Genomic DNA, 16250 nt, shown 5'->3' with positions numbered 1-16250 from the left:
CTTTCAACAAAACACAATTGTGTTTCTAACTTTATTTCACAACTCATTAGAATGTTGATTGAATTAAATTGCTCTTAGGAACTCTGCTTCTAGACACAAAGGCGATATGCAAAGCAAAGCTATTTGGATTTTTTTTTTTTTTAAGAGAAGGCAAAAGACATTTTAAGCAAACCCCATAAATGTTTAAGTATCTCTTCAGTGATTATTTTTTAACGAGGAAAAGGAACATTTTCTATCATAAAGAAGTCTTCAATACCTCTTACTCTTTTTCACACACACACACATACATTTCTTTCTCTGTTAGGTGAGTCCCTTATAGCAGAAATGGGTGAAAGCTCTTTTTGTTTCAGCTGAGGAGAAAAGTTCTGATGATTTTTGTCACAGCCTTTTCTAACACATAGAATAGACTTTGAATAGTTTTAACTTTCCCCTTCTTTTCTTCCTCCCCCAACTTCTTTTCTATCACTTCCTTTTTCTACCCCTCTTCCGAAGTCTTTGAGGGAAAAACCTTTTGACGTATCCATGTTGTTAATCAGATCGATGGGGAAAAGTTTGATTGAAGTCCCTTTGTCATGCAAATGCAAAGGACTTGATGGATGATGGCAGATATCTGACAAAGTTTGGGAGGCATTTGCTCATTGGGCTTGAAGGGAATCACGTGGTTTAGATCCCCTTCCACCCCACCACCACCTTCTCCCATCCCCCATTCTGAAAGCTTCAAGGAAGGAGGGGGGGGGGCTTTAAGCCTGGAGATCCATAGATGGGAAGGGTGGTTCTCTTCTCTCTCTCTCTCCCTCTCTCTCTCTCTCTCCCTCTCTCTTTCTCTCTCTTCCCTTTTTCCCCCTGGTTAACTTTGACATACTATCTAAAGGTTGTAGGGCAGAAGGAATCCCCATAAAACAGGGCAACCCTCTTCCATCATTGGCAAAGGAACAATACCTAGAATGAACTTCTTTTTAGACTATGCAATTTGTAACCGTGAGATGAGCACCTACCCGCCCAAGGAGTACCAGCACCTCGACCAAGGGACCACTTCCTTCCCAGCCTGCTCAGGTACCACTCCAGCCTGTGACAGCTATCAGTCAGATGGGCGCTTTGGGATGATAGGGGTGGGTGCTACTGGGCCCAATGCCCACCACCAACAGGGCCCCAGCTACCCTCCTCCTCTTCCTCACAACCCGGCTAGCCTTGGTATCTCCTTCACCAGCCCCTCTCACCAAGGAGGAGGAGGGGGATATGCAAACTCGGGTTGCAACTCCAGCTTCACCAACCCTCAGTTCTACCATAGCTCCCCAGAGACGGATGGAGCCTATTTTCAGACCTCGGCCTACCCTGCCAGCTTGGCTGCAGCTTCCTCCCATTCCTCTTCCCATCTAGTGGGAAGTATACCTGATGCTTTTTGTGCAGCCACCCCGGGCCAATTCCAACCACACCAATATGGCTCTGATCAGGGGGGCTACTTGCAAGGGGCTTTGGGCAATCTTTCCCCACCTCTATCTGAGAACAAAGAGCCGAGAGCTTGCCGGGCCCATCCATGTCCCACAGCTGCTGCTGCTGCTGCTACCACTGCCGCTGCTACCACTAGCCAGACCTTCGACTGGATGAAAGTGAAAAGGAATCCTCCCAGAACAGGTAAATCTCTAACACACCTGGACACCCAGAGAGACGAGTGTATATTCATCTTGCTGCCTTACCAGGATCCTATCAAAAAGGAGGTGGGGGTGGGGGGGTCAAAGGAAGCAAGTGGGAATCAGGCTTATGCACTGGCCCGGGATTCCCTCATCTATCTCACACTAGAGACTCCAGAGACATCTTCTGAGGTGGCTACTGTTGAAAAGAGAATCTGCTCTTGAAAAGCAGGAATGTCACTACATCATTAACCTTGGTCTGAGAAGACAAATCATAAGAGGGAGGGAGGGGTGGTAGGAAGATAGGACAGAAGGAGGGAAGAAGAAAGTAAGGCCAGTTTGAGAATAGTTGAGGTGGGAAAGACTTCTTTGTTTCCAGAATTGCCAAGTGGAAAAGGGAAGGCCAGACTCATTTGGTGACTGTGCAATTGGTAGTTTTAGAAGTAATTGGTTCTAACTGCAGGAAGAGAAAATGGAAGTATAAATGATGCCTGTGAACAGAAACGCAAAAAAAAAAAAAAAGGTGAAAGAGTTTCAGAAACTATGGCGCTGCAGCTAGTGCCATTGTATTATTTATTTTGTAATATGATAGATAAGGTAGAAAAACTAATATTTTCTAAAGCTGTTGAATCAATAAAAGAATCCAGGTAGATTAGAACAACTGCAAGCAAATGATAGGTGCTTTGTAGAATTCACAACGGTTTCTGACAATTCTGACTGGGGCTTATAACAGTGGAAGTAAAAAACAAACAAACCTGGAAGCAGAAGATTGTCTAATCTTGATTTAGAGTTTGGGAAATGGAGAGTTTCTGAACATACAGGAGCTACAATAGCTCATAGATTTGCTCTTATTTGATTCTGCTTCCATATTTTGATCCATGGTTATCCAAACAGATGTGGGCACTGGGGAGATTTAGTTTGTCTTATATTTCCAAGAGAAAATCAGTGTTGTCTTTTTATTCACAAGAACAAAATCCTTGTCCTAGATGGACCCAGCCCTGATGAAGGAAACCTTTCTATCAGGGATTAAAAGCCAGAAAAAAAAGCATTCCCATGAAACAGATGAACAGAAGACCAACCCAATTAGGATTTTACTAGGTGCTTATTCTTTGAATAGGATCCTCTAATAGGAGTTGGTCGAGATTAATTTTTATGCAATTGCCTTCATCATTTGGGTTGCTTTTTGAATCCTTCAAAAGCCATATGCTAATCAGTGATTCCCTCCCCTTTGAAATAAATTGGGTTTATTTTAGACCTTGGTCCTGCCTAGAGCTGGTCCAGATTATTAATTTTCATCACCAACTTTGATCAGATCTAGGAGACACAAATCAGAAACAGAACTAATGTCCCTCAATTCAGACATTGGGATTGAAGTTAAGAAAGATCTTGGTCTGTACAGAATATGTTGAAACAGTTTCAGTGAGGTAGCCCTGACATTAAAGGTGAGTTCACATATGAGTCAAAGTACTTATATCTTGTAATGATATTGTAGTGGCTTGTGTGAACTATGGATTTTCAGAGACTTGTTACATGGCTTATTGCTATGTAGAAATCCAATCATAGATAAGATATTGGACCATCAACTACCAGTAAAGCTGAGTTTCCTTCCCAATATTTTTAGCATATAATAACCCTGGTGGGAAATGTCTTTCTATAGTCACAACATACTGTTGCCTTAGCATGAAACATATGGAATCTTGTCAGATCAGGATTTAGAAGAAAAACTTTTAAACAGAGGCTGAAGTTTCTTTCAAGGCTAAACAGAGTGAGTGTCTTTTCCCAGGGCGTCAAAAAGACTCTAATGTTTTGGGCTGAAGGGGATTGAAGGCCTTATCAGCCTGATCTGAGTTTTTTTTTAAACTTTGTTCTCCAGTCTTTTCCTGGATCAGTTATTTCCCTATCAGCCTGACAGAGGACTGATTGATCTAGAACACAAATAACCTTTTGTGCCAAAACCCTGCAGGAATTCTTTTATAAACGTAAAGATCAGAGCACAATTTTTCCTAAACCTAGAATTAGGAACTGAAAAATCTTAATGGGGAATGAATGGATTGCCATGAAAGTTAAGCCCCCATTTCTGAAAGGCGCAAACTATGCCTGCAATATATAGAGGAAGCTTTTCAAGTTGATGCCCTCCAAGGTGTATTGTATCACAATCCCCATACCAGCTGGAAAGTATGCGGCACAATACAATCCATCTAAAGATTACCGGCCAGAAACTTCTAATGCAAAGTACAGTAAAATGTGCCACTCAACACCTTCGAAGAGCTGGGCTTTTGGGAGGCACACACCTGCTTCTATCTAGGTTTATATCAGAGATTAATTAATATCAGATGACTGGTGGTTTATTTCGGAAATAATTCTAACCAATTGTTTGATTGTTTCCTTCTCCGTTTCTTGCTCATCCCAGCAACGAAAGTGACTGACTATGGATTAGCCGTCCATACGATCCGGACCAATTTCACCACCAAACAACTGACTGAGCTGGAGAAAGAATTTCATTTCAGCAAGTATCTCACTCGAGCCAGGCGGGTGGAAATCGCTGCTACTTTGGAGTTGAACGAGACTCAGATAAAAATCTGGTTCCAGAACCGGAGGATGAAACAGAAGAAGAGGGAAAAGGAAGGATTGGCTGGTTCCCAACCCATTGCCGCCGCTTTCCACGACTCTGCCAAGGAAAGCAGCGAGGCTGCATCGTCTGACAGATCCAGCGGGCCCTCCACCCCCGAAGCTTCTCCCAGCTCGGTGTCCTCTTGAAGGGGAAGGAAGGCTAGTTAGGTCGAGTCCTGCCCACCGAAGTAACCTCCCCTTTCAAAGAGGCAGCTGCTCGATTTGTAAAAGGAATAGACGGTCCTAAGCTTATGGGCACAAAAGACAAACCCACCCGAAAGAACCATGAACACACGCGCATATGATATCTATGCACACGCGCCCCTCTTACGAAAAAGAAACGCGTATTTTCGAATGTAGAGATACAGGAATTTTGCACAATTTTTTTTCTGGATGCTCAAGAGTTAGTTATAATTATGCAAGCGACTTCCAACAGAATTGCTCATAAATGTAGATTTTGGAGTTATCTTCCCTTAAGTTTGTGTTTCTACGCCTTAGTTGTCAGATTCACGCATTATACGTTTCTTTGTTACTTCAAGCTTCGGAGTAGCAAGAATGTGAATGCAATCTCCACATCACTAGAATACCAGCAAAGCAAATCCTCATTTTCCTTTCTTCCCTCCTTCCTTTTTAAAGCAAGATACAGAAAAGGAGACTCTCTACCGAGGTTTAAACCTTTTTCTCTTCTATGTCTTGCTATGCCCTCCTTTTATTTTTCATTCTCATAAGAACCAGAACAGTCTAAATGTAAAGGCTAGTTTACTACAGCTAACATCTCAGGGACAATTTTTTTCCTTCCACCCTGAAAGTTAGGAGATAGACTTTCAATAGAAGGAATTTTTTTTTTTGGGGGATAACCTTTTTTTTCATAAAGAGCCAAGATACTTTAATTACAGAGGTAATTTTTTTTGTCTGTCTGTGTTGCTGTTTGCTTTATATCCTTTCTTACTAGATTGTCACAATAGGTTTTATTTTAAACTACTCACTACTGCGAGTAGTTTTTTTAAAAAAATAGAAATGTATAGGAAGAGAAGAAAAGTGAGAGGCCTTGGAGAAATCATTTTCCTCCCATCCAACTTCAATTTTGCATTAGAAGAAGATGGTCCCTCTGCATCTTGACCACTGCTCATCCACATTAATTTTTGGCTGAAATTGTTTTTGTGTATTAGCTAGTCCATACTGTCTGTGGGAATGAAAAATCCACTAAAGGGAAGTTAAAAAGTATGTGTTATGTTTGATTTGCCTTTGAAGCCAACACCAAAGTTCTAAATTCACAACCATCATTGCACCAAGAGTAGTATTATTGAAATATGTCTGAATGCTCTCTTTTGTACATTAGTGTTTTAGTTAGCTCATCCCTTCCTAAGTGGGTTTTAGGATAAAACAAAGGGAAAGGCAACTGTTAATTCAGATTAATTTAGAAATATGAAAACCTATAAAACTCTTAGGTTTCTCAACCAGCCACTGAAAAACATCCTTCCAAGGAACTTGAGAAATAATGCTGGAAGAAGAGGAGGAAGGGAAAGAAAAGAAATCTGCAGGTGTGCACCCCAGTCCTATGGACTGGGTAGAGACAGACCTTACTGAGTTTACCGAGGCTGACTCCCAATTAGCCAACCAGCCATAATGCCTGGGACTTCTTGGACATCATATCATCAACACACGTAAAGAACACTAAGATTTTATACATCTTGGAGAAGATATGTTTCAGGTCTCAGGTTTTGCAATTCGAATATTGAAGTCTGCTTAAATCCATCAGCAGCCAAATAAATACGATGAAACCCCCAAATTCTAAACATTTTTATTAGGGACATTAATTCCTTTCTTTGGACCTCATTTACTTTATTTAAAAAAACCACACAAAGAATTGGATTGAAATAACTCAGTGAATCCATTTCAGTCTGAAAGGAGACTCCAATAGATTTCTTTGATATGCAAAGAATTTCAAAGTGGGGAGAATCCTGGAATATCTTTCATTCCCTTTCCTGATATTCAGTCCAAATCTTTGTAGTCCCATGCTAGTCCCATTTCCTTCAGTGACACTTATTCATATAATTGGGGTATTGCATCACTAAGCATGTAAGCTCTGACGGAAGCCTCACTGAGTTTAGCAGGATTGAACTATTAGGGAGTGTGTGTCTAGGACTGCATCCTTATTGTTAGTGTATTCGTGTGTGTGGGAAGGTGGGAGTGTTCTTCCAAACTGATGGCCAAAAGGATGAAGGATATGCCCACCTTGGAGAACATATTTTGACCTGTAAAGATGCTTTACAATTTATTGGCCTGTGAAACAGCCTGCGGGACAAACAAATCATGAGTCAGAGGGATGCACGTGTAAAGCAAAGGAAGGACAGTTATGTATGTCATGATGTTGCTTTTGATTTTTATTAAATAAATGGGATTTGTTAGTCATATCTAATTTTAGTATAAATATGGCTCCAATCCTTCGAGATCTTACTTAAGACATTATTTATGCAGGATGAATTTGGGTTGAATCTATTTATGTACACTGACAGATTCTCCTCTATTTATTGTATTTACCTGATTAACCTATCCTTCTTTTTCAATGAATGTGGGTGGAAATGGAGCAGAGATGTTAGATTTTCCCCCCAGTCCTATGAATATTATTTTTCAACTCTTTTCCTCCATATTTTGCTTTCCATTCTGGTTAAAAATGCTAAAAACCAGTAAAGAAATACTAAATTTGGTGGGGGGGGAAGGGGGCTGGGGGCTGATTTGGAACAAAACTTTAAAAACTTGAATTATTTCATTTCTACCTTTAATTAGTATTATTTAGATTCTAATGCAATAATCTAGAATTTTAAGGTGAAACTAGAGACCGTCTCCTCCCCATGATCTATATTTTGAACAAAAACTACCTCAGCATGAATAAAGTTTACTTTTTTTCAGGACTTAGAACTAATGATTTGTTTATCTGTTCTTTTCTCACCCACTCCGCTCCCTTTTCAGGATAGCACCAATATCTTCGGAAAGGCCAAATGGAACTAGGCATCAGTGGCAATACTAGGCAACAAAATAGTGTTGCACTGTCCTGGGGGCCCCCACTTATACTTGCCATGTGTGTGTACATCTCACCCCTTACCAAGCAGGAGCAAAGGCAATATAGTATGTTTTTCATTTTTATTTTAAGGAAAAGACATTGGAACTGGACAAGTGGAAACAGCCCTCAAATCCTAATTTCCCAGATAATATCTCGCCTAGGGCCCATCATCCCTGGTGTAGCCATATCATGAATTGAGAATTTTCATACACCTCCATGTCTTAGTTGTCTGTCTCAGCAGTGGGGAAAGTATAACTTTCTAAATGCTTCTAACCTATACTTCCAGGCATCCCAGGTCATATGCCATGTTCTCTGTGACTAATGCAAGTTAGCAACATTTCAGATCCACAGATTTGCTTTCCATTGTATTAACTAGAGGTACTAGAAATTAAAGTTGGGTCCTTTATTTACTCAGTCATTGAGCTGTGACTCAATGGCAGATATTGACAGCTTATTCAGGAGCATTCACTGTGGTGCTACTATTATATGAATAAAACCTTAGGGAAGAAATCCATGACTTTACTCAAGAGAGTATGTGTGGGAGAGGTTTTCAATTACAGAAAAGTTAATGTCACATTTTGAAGTGAATTAAGAAATATACTTAAAGTATCCCTATGGTCAAGGCTAAGATCACTGTACCTTCAGTACCAACAAAATATCAGAAAGCAAGAATAATTTCAGTGACAATGTATTGTTTACAGAAAACATTTCTGGTCTAAGTGGACTGCTTAGGAGTTGCACTCCCCAAAATAGAGCTATTACAAAATAATTCACCAATTAAGACAAATGATTATAAATGGCTTGATTTAATAAATTTAAAAATAACATACTGTACAAGCAATATGATCCTTTAATAATATTTCCATTTGGCCACATTAAGAATGACAATTTAGTAAACTTTCAGAGGACTTGATAGTTACACAAAGCCCTGGGGCCTTAAAATTGTGCACTCTGACAGAAAATGGTATTAGTTTCTTTTGTCTTTCTCTTACTCTAAGTGGCTTTCATTTTCAGTAAAACTTCTAATGTAGATAAAGTTACTGAGGAAGATGGATTTTCACACTGTACTTTAGATCTCATCTACTCTTGGTTTTGATTTGTTAACCGCTTTTTTACAAAGCCCGATAGAATCAAGTAGCCAGAAAAGGTCACGCTTGTGTCAGCTTGTCCAGATACAAAACAACTCTTCTGGGCTTCATCTAAAATTCAAAGGAAGTTGCTGGTATTCCTTTTCTTTTTTCTTTTTCTTTTGCATATGTCAAGCTTTCCTCCCCTTCAGAAGCAGCAAAACTAGAGGGGACCTTTTCTTGTCATCTTGTCTCCATTCAGTCTCAGGGTCACTGTTCCATTTTCTCCAGATAGCAACTCTTATCTTCTGTTAAATACCACTGCTTTTCGTAATCTCTGTCTTTCAGATTCAAGCCTTATTTATTATTTTTTAGCTGTAAAGGAGCTCAAAATGATACAAACAGCTTTCTGATCCATTTTAATTTCATAACTCATTCCTCTGTGATATGCTAGGTTGACAAACAGGGATTGGTCCAAGGTTAGTCCAGCACATTACCATTATATCACACTATTTCTACTTCTGTTGTCATAAAATGTAGCTAATGTAGACATAAACGGAGTTCAGTAACTCCAACACACACACACACACACACGCACACAAAACAAACACAAGAGCAAAACACCCTGTAGAGGAAACATATTCAAAACATTAGAAAAGAACACAGTGTTCATATAATTCAATTCAATCTTTTATTTTGGTCACAGACCAGAATAGCACAATGATCAAAGAATGCCAACTAATTGTTGAAGAAGGAATTATGTATACAATTATGAATTATGTACATTTACCTATGAGTATTAGATCATTAAATGTGCAAAATTATCTTCTGAGTAAATCTGCACAGAACTATACTATTAGGCTATTGCAATTAGTCTAAATGTTTGAATTCTATTTATTTAAATTGTTAAACAATTTCATACATTATTTGTGAGATATGGCTTTCTTTCTGCTCCATTTGCCCATTATTTATTTTCTCTATTAATTCACTTAAAATCCATTTTCATAAGCATTCCATCCAGTTATCTATTCCTTGTTTGTTTTTCTCTGCCCTTTTGTCCATCATAGTATTGTTGCTTCATTTCATCTCCCCATTACTTCTCATTTTTGTTTTATCTATTTTCTCATTATTTATTATCTCATCTTTTCTATGTACCACCTGCCTTTTGTCTCTCATTCCTGTCTTCCTCTGCTAAAGTAAGGGTGAAAATGCCAGAAAATAGGACTGCCATACTCACTTAAGTAGCTCTGGGTGCTATACAGGAGGGATTTTGTGTATAGGTGTCTATGTGAGCATGAATGAGAAAGGCAAACATTTCTGATATGAATCTTGAGTTAAACTGCTAAAACCACAGTCTTTCTCAAAGCAGCTGCAGTTCCTTCTTTATTACAAATTAAAAGAAATTCCCAGGTTGTTTTCCTTCCTTCCTTCCTTCCTTCCTTTCTTTCTTTCTTTCTTTCTTTCTTTCTTTCTTTCTTTCTTTCTTTCTTTCTTTCTTTCTTTCTTTCTTTCTTTCTTTCTTTTTCAACAAAGGCTTCTAAATAATTTATGACAGTGAATTGGCTGGTTCTTCTAGTCACTGTTGTGAAGATCTTCAGAAGGAATGTTGAACAGTTTCCAGTCATTTCCTTAAAAGCAGCAGAGCAAGAAAAGGCGTTCAAGAGACGGTGTGGCTCCCTGGCAAGTATGTCAGTGCCATCTGTTCTTAGCCCTTGGTGGGATTCCTCTCTCTTCCTTGCCTTAAAGCGTTTGTTCTCGCCCTGTGAAGCCTTTTGATCTCAGGAAACCACTTCCTATTTAAAGGGAAGACAGAGAGGACTTTTGGTCAACTTGTAACTTTTTATCTGAACTAAAAGTTTAGATTCCCAGCTTTTTTCTGGTGTTTGTGACACTTTGTCTGAACAACAGGCAAGCATAATGAGAAATGTTGTTTTGCACACTGTCATTTTATATGTTGTTTTTTTAAAAAACAAACTCCTTAGAATTTAATCAAAGAACTAACCTTTAACAAGTCTCTGAACATCCTGACAGTTGATGAAAATAATATTTTTTTTCTTGTGTAAAATGCATTTTGTTAAATAACAGCTATTTATAACCCACTTTTATTTCCCATTTCCCAAAGCTGGCACTCATCTATGATGAAAAAAAGAGAGAGAGAGAGAGAGAGAGAGAGATGGCTGTCTTAGTTAACATATTGGATTTTCGGAGGATGTAGCAAGATCTTGGAAGGCAAGTTTGTATGTGACAAAGGGCAGTTTTGTGCATTTTAAGCAAGAACCTATCCTGTCTCTGTCAATTTTATCTGTAAGCCCTTCAGTTCTGTCCCTGGAATAGGAAACGATGAGTTGCTAGCTTCTCCTGAGCCAGGTTTGTCTTATTTTGGTAATTGTTACTCTCTTCATTAATTTCCAAACTGAAATATTAAAACAAAAATCTTCAGATTTGAATTCTGAAATGCCAATAAATTTAGTTTTTCATTCAAAGACATACTTGTAACATATAATTATGTACATCTATAAAATTTCTACCAAAATATTTTCCAGAAGAAATGTATACATTCCTGAAGAACAGCTTGGAAGAAGGTGAAATAAGGTACCCTAGAACCATGATGCCGAACCTATGGCATGTGTGCCACAAGTGGCACGCAGAGCCATTTGTGCAGGCACACAAGCCCCAGCCAAACTTACCTGAACTGCACATGCGCGTGCCTCCAAACTGATTTTTGGCCAGTTTGAGGCCATTTTCGCCCTCCCAGAGGTTCAAGGGAAGCCACTGCAGCCTTGGAAGGCCAAAAAAACGGGCCTTCCAGAAATACCAGAATTGCTGAAACAGGCCCGTTTTCAGCCTCCCGAGGCTACAGAGGCTTCCTTCAAGCCTCCGGGAGGGCGAAAATGGCCTCAAATGGGCCGAAAATCAGCTGGGAGGCACGCGCATGTGCAGTGCAGGTAAAGGGATGGGGTGGGGGTGTTGCATGGTCATGCACAGAGAGGGTGGGGGCATTGCATTGTGGGTGATGGCGCACACACGCTTTTGGCACACCACAACAAAAAGGTGCGCCATCACTTCCCTAGAATATCTTTGTTAAGAGTGGAAGCTAACTTGGAAATTGGAATTTAGTTTATTTAGCTGCGACACTTTCCAGAGAAGAACTGCTTTCTATACATTTATAATGCTTAGAACTCATTCAGATGGCATGTGGCTCACAATAAATATACACATGTTACTCATTTATTAGATTGCAAATAACTTCCATCAAGACTGTATTGAATTATTAAGGACGGTGAATTTTTCCTCTATTCAACATTTTTTTCCGCTAGAAAATGTCACTTTTCACTTCCATTGTGATCATGGGAATAGACTTTAGAAACCCTTCTCAACTTAATGTGCCAGAGCTATGAATCCCATCATACACAATGCATGTAGTCCTCAATTTATAACCATTCATTTAATGACAGATCAAAGTTACAATGGCACTGAAAAAAGTGACTTATGACTAGTTCTCACACTTATGACCATTTGAGCATCCCTACAGTCACATGATCAGACTTCAGGTGCTTGGCAATTGGCATATATTTGCGATGGTTGCAGTATCCTGAGGTCTTAGGTTGTCATTTGCAACGTTCCTAGGGAGCTTCTGACCAGGAAAGTGAATGGGGCAAGCCAGATTTTCTTAATGATAGAATGACTTACTTGACAATTCTAGTGATTCACTTAATAGCCATGGCATAAAGATCACAAAATGGGCAATGAGTCACTTAACAACTGCCTTGTTTAGCAACTAGATAGTCGAGGACAACAAAATATATTAAAATGTAAGTGAAGCGATGCTTCCTGAACACTGATCACAATGCCATAAAATTTCTCCTGTGTTGACACCTGATTTCTGTTTAAAATAGTAAATGTTGTATCTACTCAAGAAAGCAATCCTTTCTGAAACTCTGATTCTATTTGATTAAGATAACATAACACTGATAATTCTATGTGTCTGTTACTTCATCAGATTCAGTAAATTGGCTGATCATTTCTGGCGCTTGCAAATGCAGGAAAATATCAAAAGACAAAGTGCATGGTTATTTTCTTGTTTGTTGCTTGGACAGGTATTCTTTGGGGAACCCAAACTAAATCCCATGACTCACTCCCCACCCCAACATACAGGGATGCAAATAATTCCCCTGTAGGTTTGAGCCTAGCCTTGCTGTGCTTAGAATGAATTGGTGTCTTCCTTGTGGCTCAGAAAAATGTACCTATCTTTTCTTCAGTTTACATATTAGTCTTGACGGATCCATTTCAAATCTTCACATGATTTCGTTCAATATTTATTCAGCCTGATAGGTTTGCCTAGAATTCTACTTTTCTGTCTGCCTTGTCCTGCTAGTTCCTCTTCCTCTCAAGCTTTGGTTCACCGAAAGTTCAACCCTAAATGAATTCACCAAAGGACGGGCTTGGGCTGTCCAGAGGTCCAAGAATGGGGTCATGCATAGGTCTTCCCACGCAACAACCCATGCTTTCCAAGGCCTGCCAGTCCATCAGCACTCCAGGCAAGAGGTTTGCTTTGAAAAATTATTTTGGGCTATAAGGGTGGGGTGGGGGAACAAACTGCAAGTTGGTAACAAGAGAACACTAAACATATTCAGGGACAGGCTTTCAAGAAATGGATCAGAGGTCAAGCCTACGGGGAAGGTGAGAAAAGTTCACAAATGTCCTTAATTGTAACAGAGCCTTAACTGAGAGGTGTTCTGAGAGATAAGCCTGGACATGTGCGCATCTTTTTGTTACCCTGTATGGTACTGTACCATACAGACCAATATGATTGGTAGGGTGTGATAGCATAGGGTATGTTTGATATGGAATATTTTATTACTCTGGTCTTAAATAATTGTTGAAAGCAGATTACATACATACATACATACATACATACATACATACGTATGTATATCTATATATACACATACACACACACAACAAATACATATACACACATAGTAGATATAATAGACAGATAGATAGATAGATAGATAGATAGATAGACAGACAGACAGACAATATCTATATCTATCTATCAATCCATCTATCTATCTATCTATCTATCTATCTATCTATCTATCTATCTATCTATCTATCTATCTATCATCTATCTAATCTCCTTCCATTTTCTGTCTTGCTTTAGTCCAGCTAAGACCCAAAGTCCAAAATATTGTTCTGCAGAAAGAAACAGACTTGATCCATAATGGTTGGGGTCACCAACAGCAAGAACCAGGCTTACCTTAGAACTGCCCCTTTAGTTTCATATAAGTGAATGGTTGCTATTCATTCCTGCAAAAAAAATGAAAGCACTGCAGTTGGAAAGAGTGGGTGACTGGGATCTTGCTGACAAAGATCCAGTAGGCCCCTCAGTTGACACTAGAGTGCCTCCCCTTATGATGTCAGGTCTTTCACTAATAATATCATAAACACTGGGATTGATTTAATGCAGCAAACCAAATTATAAACTGAGAATCATAGAATAGAGTTGCTGTTTATTTGTTATGGGCTATGTTCAATTAAATAAACGAATCATATTCTGTTTTTGAATATTTTACTGTGAAGAACATCTTAAAACAATAAATTCCTGCAAGAGATTCAGCTACAAAATAATACATCCTACTTTAACCTAGACTTATGAAAACTTTGCCTATAACATCTAAGTGGATATTGTAGAACTGTTGCCTGAAATTGAGATCACTACTTGTCATTCCTAAGTCTCTCCATCTAAATTAGCCTCTGATCTATTTCTGGGCCCAGTATAGAAGTTCTGATATTGCCCCCAAAGTTATACATATACATATACATATACATATACATACATACATACATACATACATACATACATACATACATACATACATACATACATATATATATATATATATATATATATATATATATATATATATATATATTGTATCAGCTTCCCCTACTTCTAGCTTGTCTCCTTGTTTCATGTAACCCTACATGAAAATATTTGAATGTCCCTTCCAGTTGCTGTAGCCGTCTGAGCTGAAGGGAGTGGTAGCCTGGCTGAGGAATGCTTTTCTCAAAGAGATTTTTCTTGGTACTCCATTCCTTCTATTTTCAGCACTTTTACTTTCCCAGACCTTTTAATTAACTCTGAAACAGTCCTCATGTTATTTTAATGCTGTTTTTATTTATTGCCAAGTTTATAAGTGTTGTATATCTTAATGAGTGGTGTTTTATTGATAGTTATAAACTGCCATGGGAAAAGGCATTTTGTACAGTATTGTAAATGTGAAAAATTAATCACTCAATCAAGTAAAAGTGATTAGTTTTGAAATTAGAGATTCCAGGACTCTAGTTTATCTGAATTACTCTCTTCTGCTTAATTTCATATGCTCAGGGTATATTTTTAAAATAATATTGAAAACTCACATTGATCAAAATTAGAGGCATGCATGTATTATTACTGATGTTATAATTATGATCCTTGCTGAAAAATTTGACCAGCTCTTTTCAATCATTTATTGCCTGGTTGAGTGGGAATGAATCAGTTTTTATATTGCAGTGTGTGTGTGTGTGTGTGTGTAGCGAGAAGTTGCTTTGAAATTTTCAGAATGGGTCTTATTATCATTTATCTTAATGTTATGATGTGGCTGGTGTTTTTCTTTTTGATTTATTAGCAGGAATCAAAATGCCATACTACACTCTTGACAAATCAAAGATCCTTGCACCACTCATGTCAGCCAAATTTCCTGTAATGTGAGTGACCTCTCTCCCTAATATCGATAATTTTTTCCCTGGTCCAAAGCAGCTGGATATTACACCTTGTTTTTACATAGTGATATTTTAGTAATAATAGTTGGAAGGTATTTTATTTTCCTGTGGCATCCAGGAAAAATGTATAATATATATATGGATATATGATGTACATTCAAATTAATAAATCCTGAAAAATAATCTGAACCTGTTCTACCTTTTAAATCTGTTAGAAAGCCAACACTTAGTCTGGGAATAAAGGAGGTAGTTCCAAAATATGTCAGAGGATGTGCAGAGTGAACTTTCTTAACAACTTCATAAACACACTCTCTTTCTCCAATGTAGCGACAGAAAGGAAGGTGTGTCCAGGTCAGAGATAGAAATTTCTAGGCAAACTTGAATTGTTTCCATCATTTTGTCTTTCCATCATAATTATATTTAAGCTCCTGTTGTTCTTCCATGTTTAAATGCTTGAAAGCATTTCCTTTCTTCTAACTCCCTGCTCCCTCCATTCCATCCTACCTTCAACTATTATACACATGCCAACACATACAGTGTCGCTACTCTAGAAGACAAAACTCTTATTCTTCTATTATTGAAATTTTAGAAGCTAACCGTATTGTATGATTTGCAGGTTCTTTCACTTCTCTGCTGGAAGAACTGACAGATTTCATATTTATTTGCTAGTAGAGAAATGGATAAGAGTGGAATAGCTGGGAACAGCAGGGGAATTTTTGAGTAAGTTATAAAAAGGAGCATCCAGTTTCAAAGTCAAAATGCTCCTAGTTTCTCCTTCCAATTCCATGAACATGATCTGAGATTAGTTTCATCTAGAACTACCATATGCTTAATACTGGAGTTGCCTTAAGAAAAAACTCCCTAAGGCAAGCACTGACTAGGCATATTTCAGTCTATAGGAGTATTTCATGCTAAAATAAATAAAAATGGTAATTATGACAATAATCATTATAAATTGCTGATTGCATCTAGACATAGTCTTACAGCATTTAGATCAAAATTGATAGAATTTAAATTAAGTATGGCAAGTTAAGGTGCTGGTTTAGAATCCAGGAGACTGTGAGTTCTAGTCACGCCTTAGGCATGAAAAATGGGTGGGTGATTTTGGGTCAGTCA

At 38.4% G+C, this 16250-nt stretch overlaps 1 protein-coding gene across 1 annotated transcript; it reads left to right on the top strand.

Annotated features, from left to right (window-relative positions):
- The first annotated feature begins 944 nt into the window (after window positions 1-944).
- On the top strand, window positions 945-4385 carry HOXB1 (homeobox B1). The gene is made up of 2 exons (XM_026710856.1): window positions 945-1632; window positions 4039-4385. The coding sequence occupies exons 1-2, from the start codon at window positions 945-947 to the stop codon at window positions 4383-4385; spliced, it is 1035 nt and encodes a 344-aa protein (XP_026566641.1).
- The last annotated feature ends 11865 nt before the right edge of the window (window positions 4386-16250 follow it).

The sequence above is a fragment of the Pseudonaja textilis genome, chromosome Z (genome assembly GCF_049901715.1).
Source record: "Pseudonaja textilis isolate UNSWEBS1 chromosome Z, rPseTex1.2, whole genome shotgun sequence".
In the NCBI taxonomy this organism is placed as follows: Eukaryota; Metazoa; Chordata; class Lepidosauria; order Squamata; family Elapidae; genus Pseudonaja; species Pseudonaja textilis.
Note: the sequence above shows the minus strand (reverse complement) of the source record. Positions and strands in the feature narration are given on the sequence as shown.

Bases quoted from the DNA above. Each gene is read 5' to 3' on its own strand.
- HOXB1 (XM_026710856.1), top strand. From the start codon at position 945: ATGAACTTCTTTTTAGACTATGCAATTTGTAACCGTGAGATGAGCACC. The intron at 1,633-4,038 runs GTAAATCTCTAA...TGCTCATCCCAG, and splicing joins AAGGAATCCTCCCAGAACAG to CAACGAAAGTGACTGACTAT.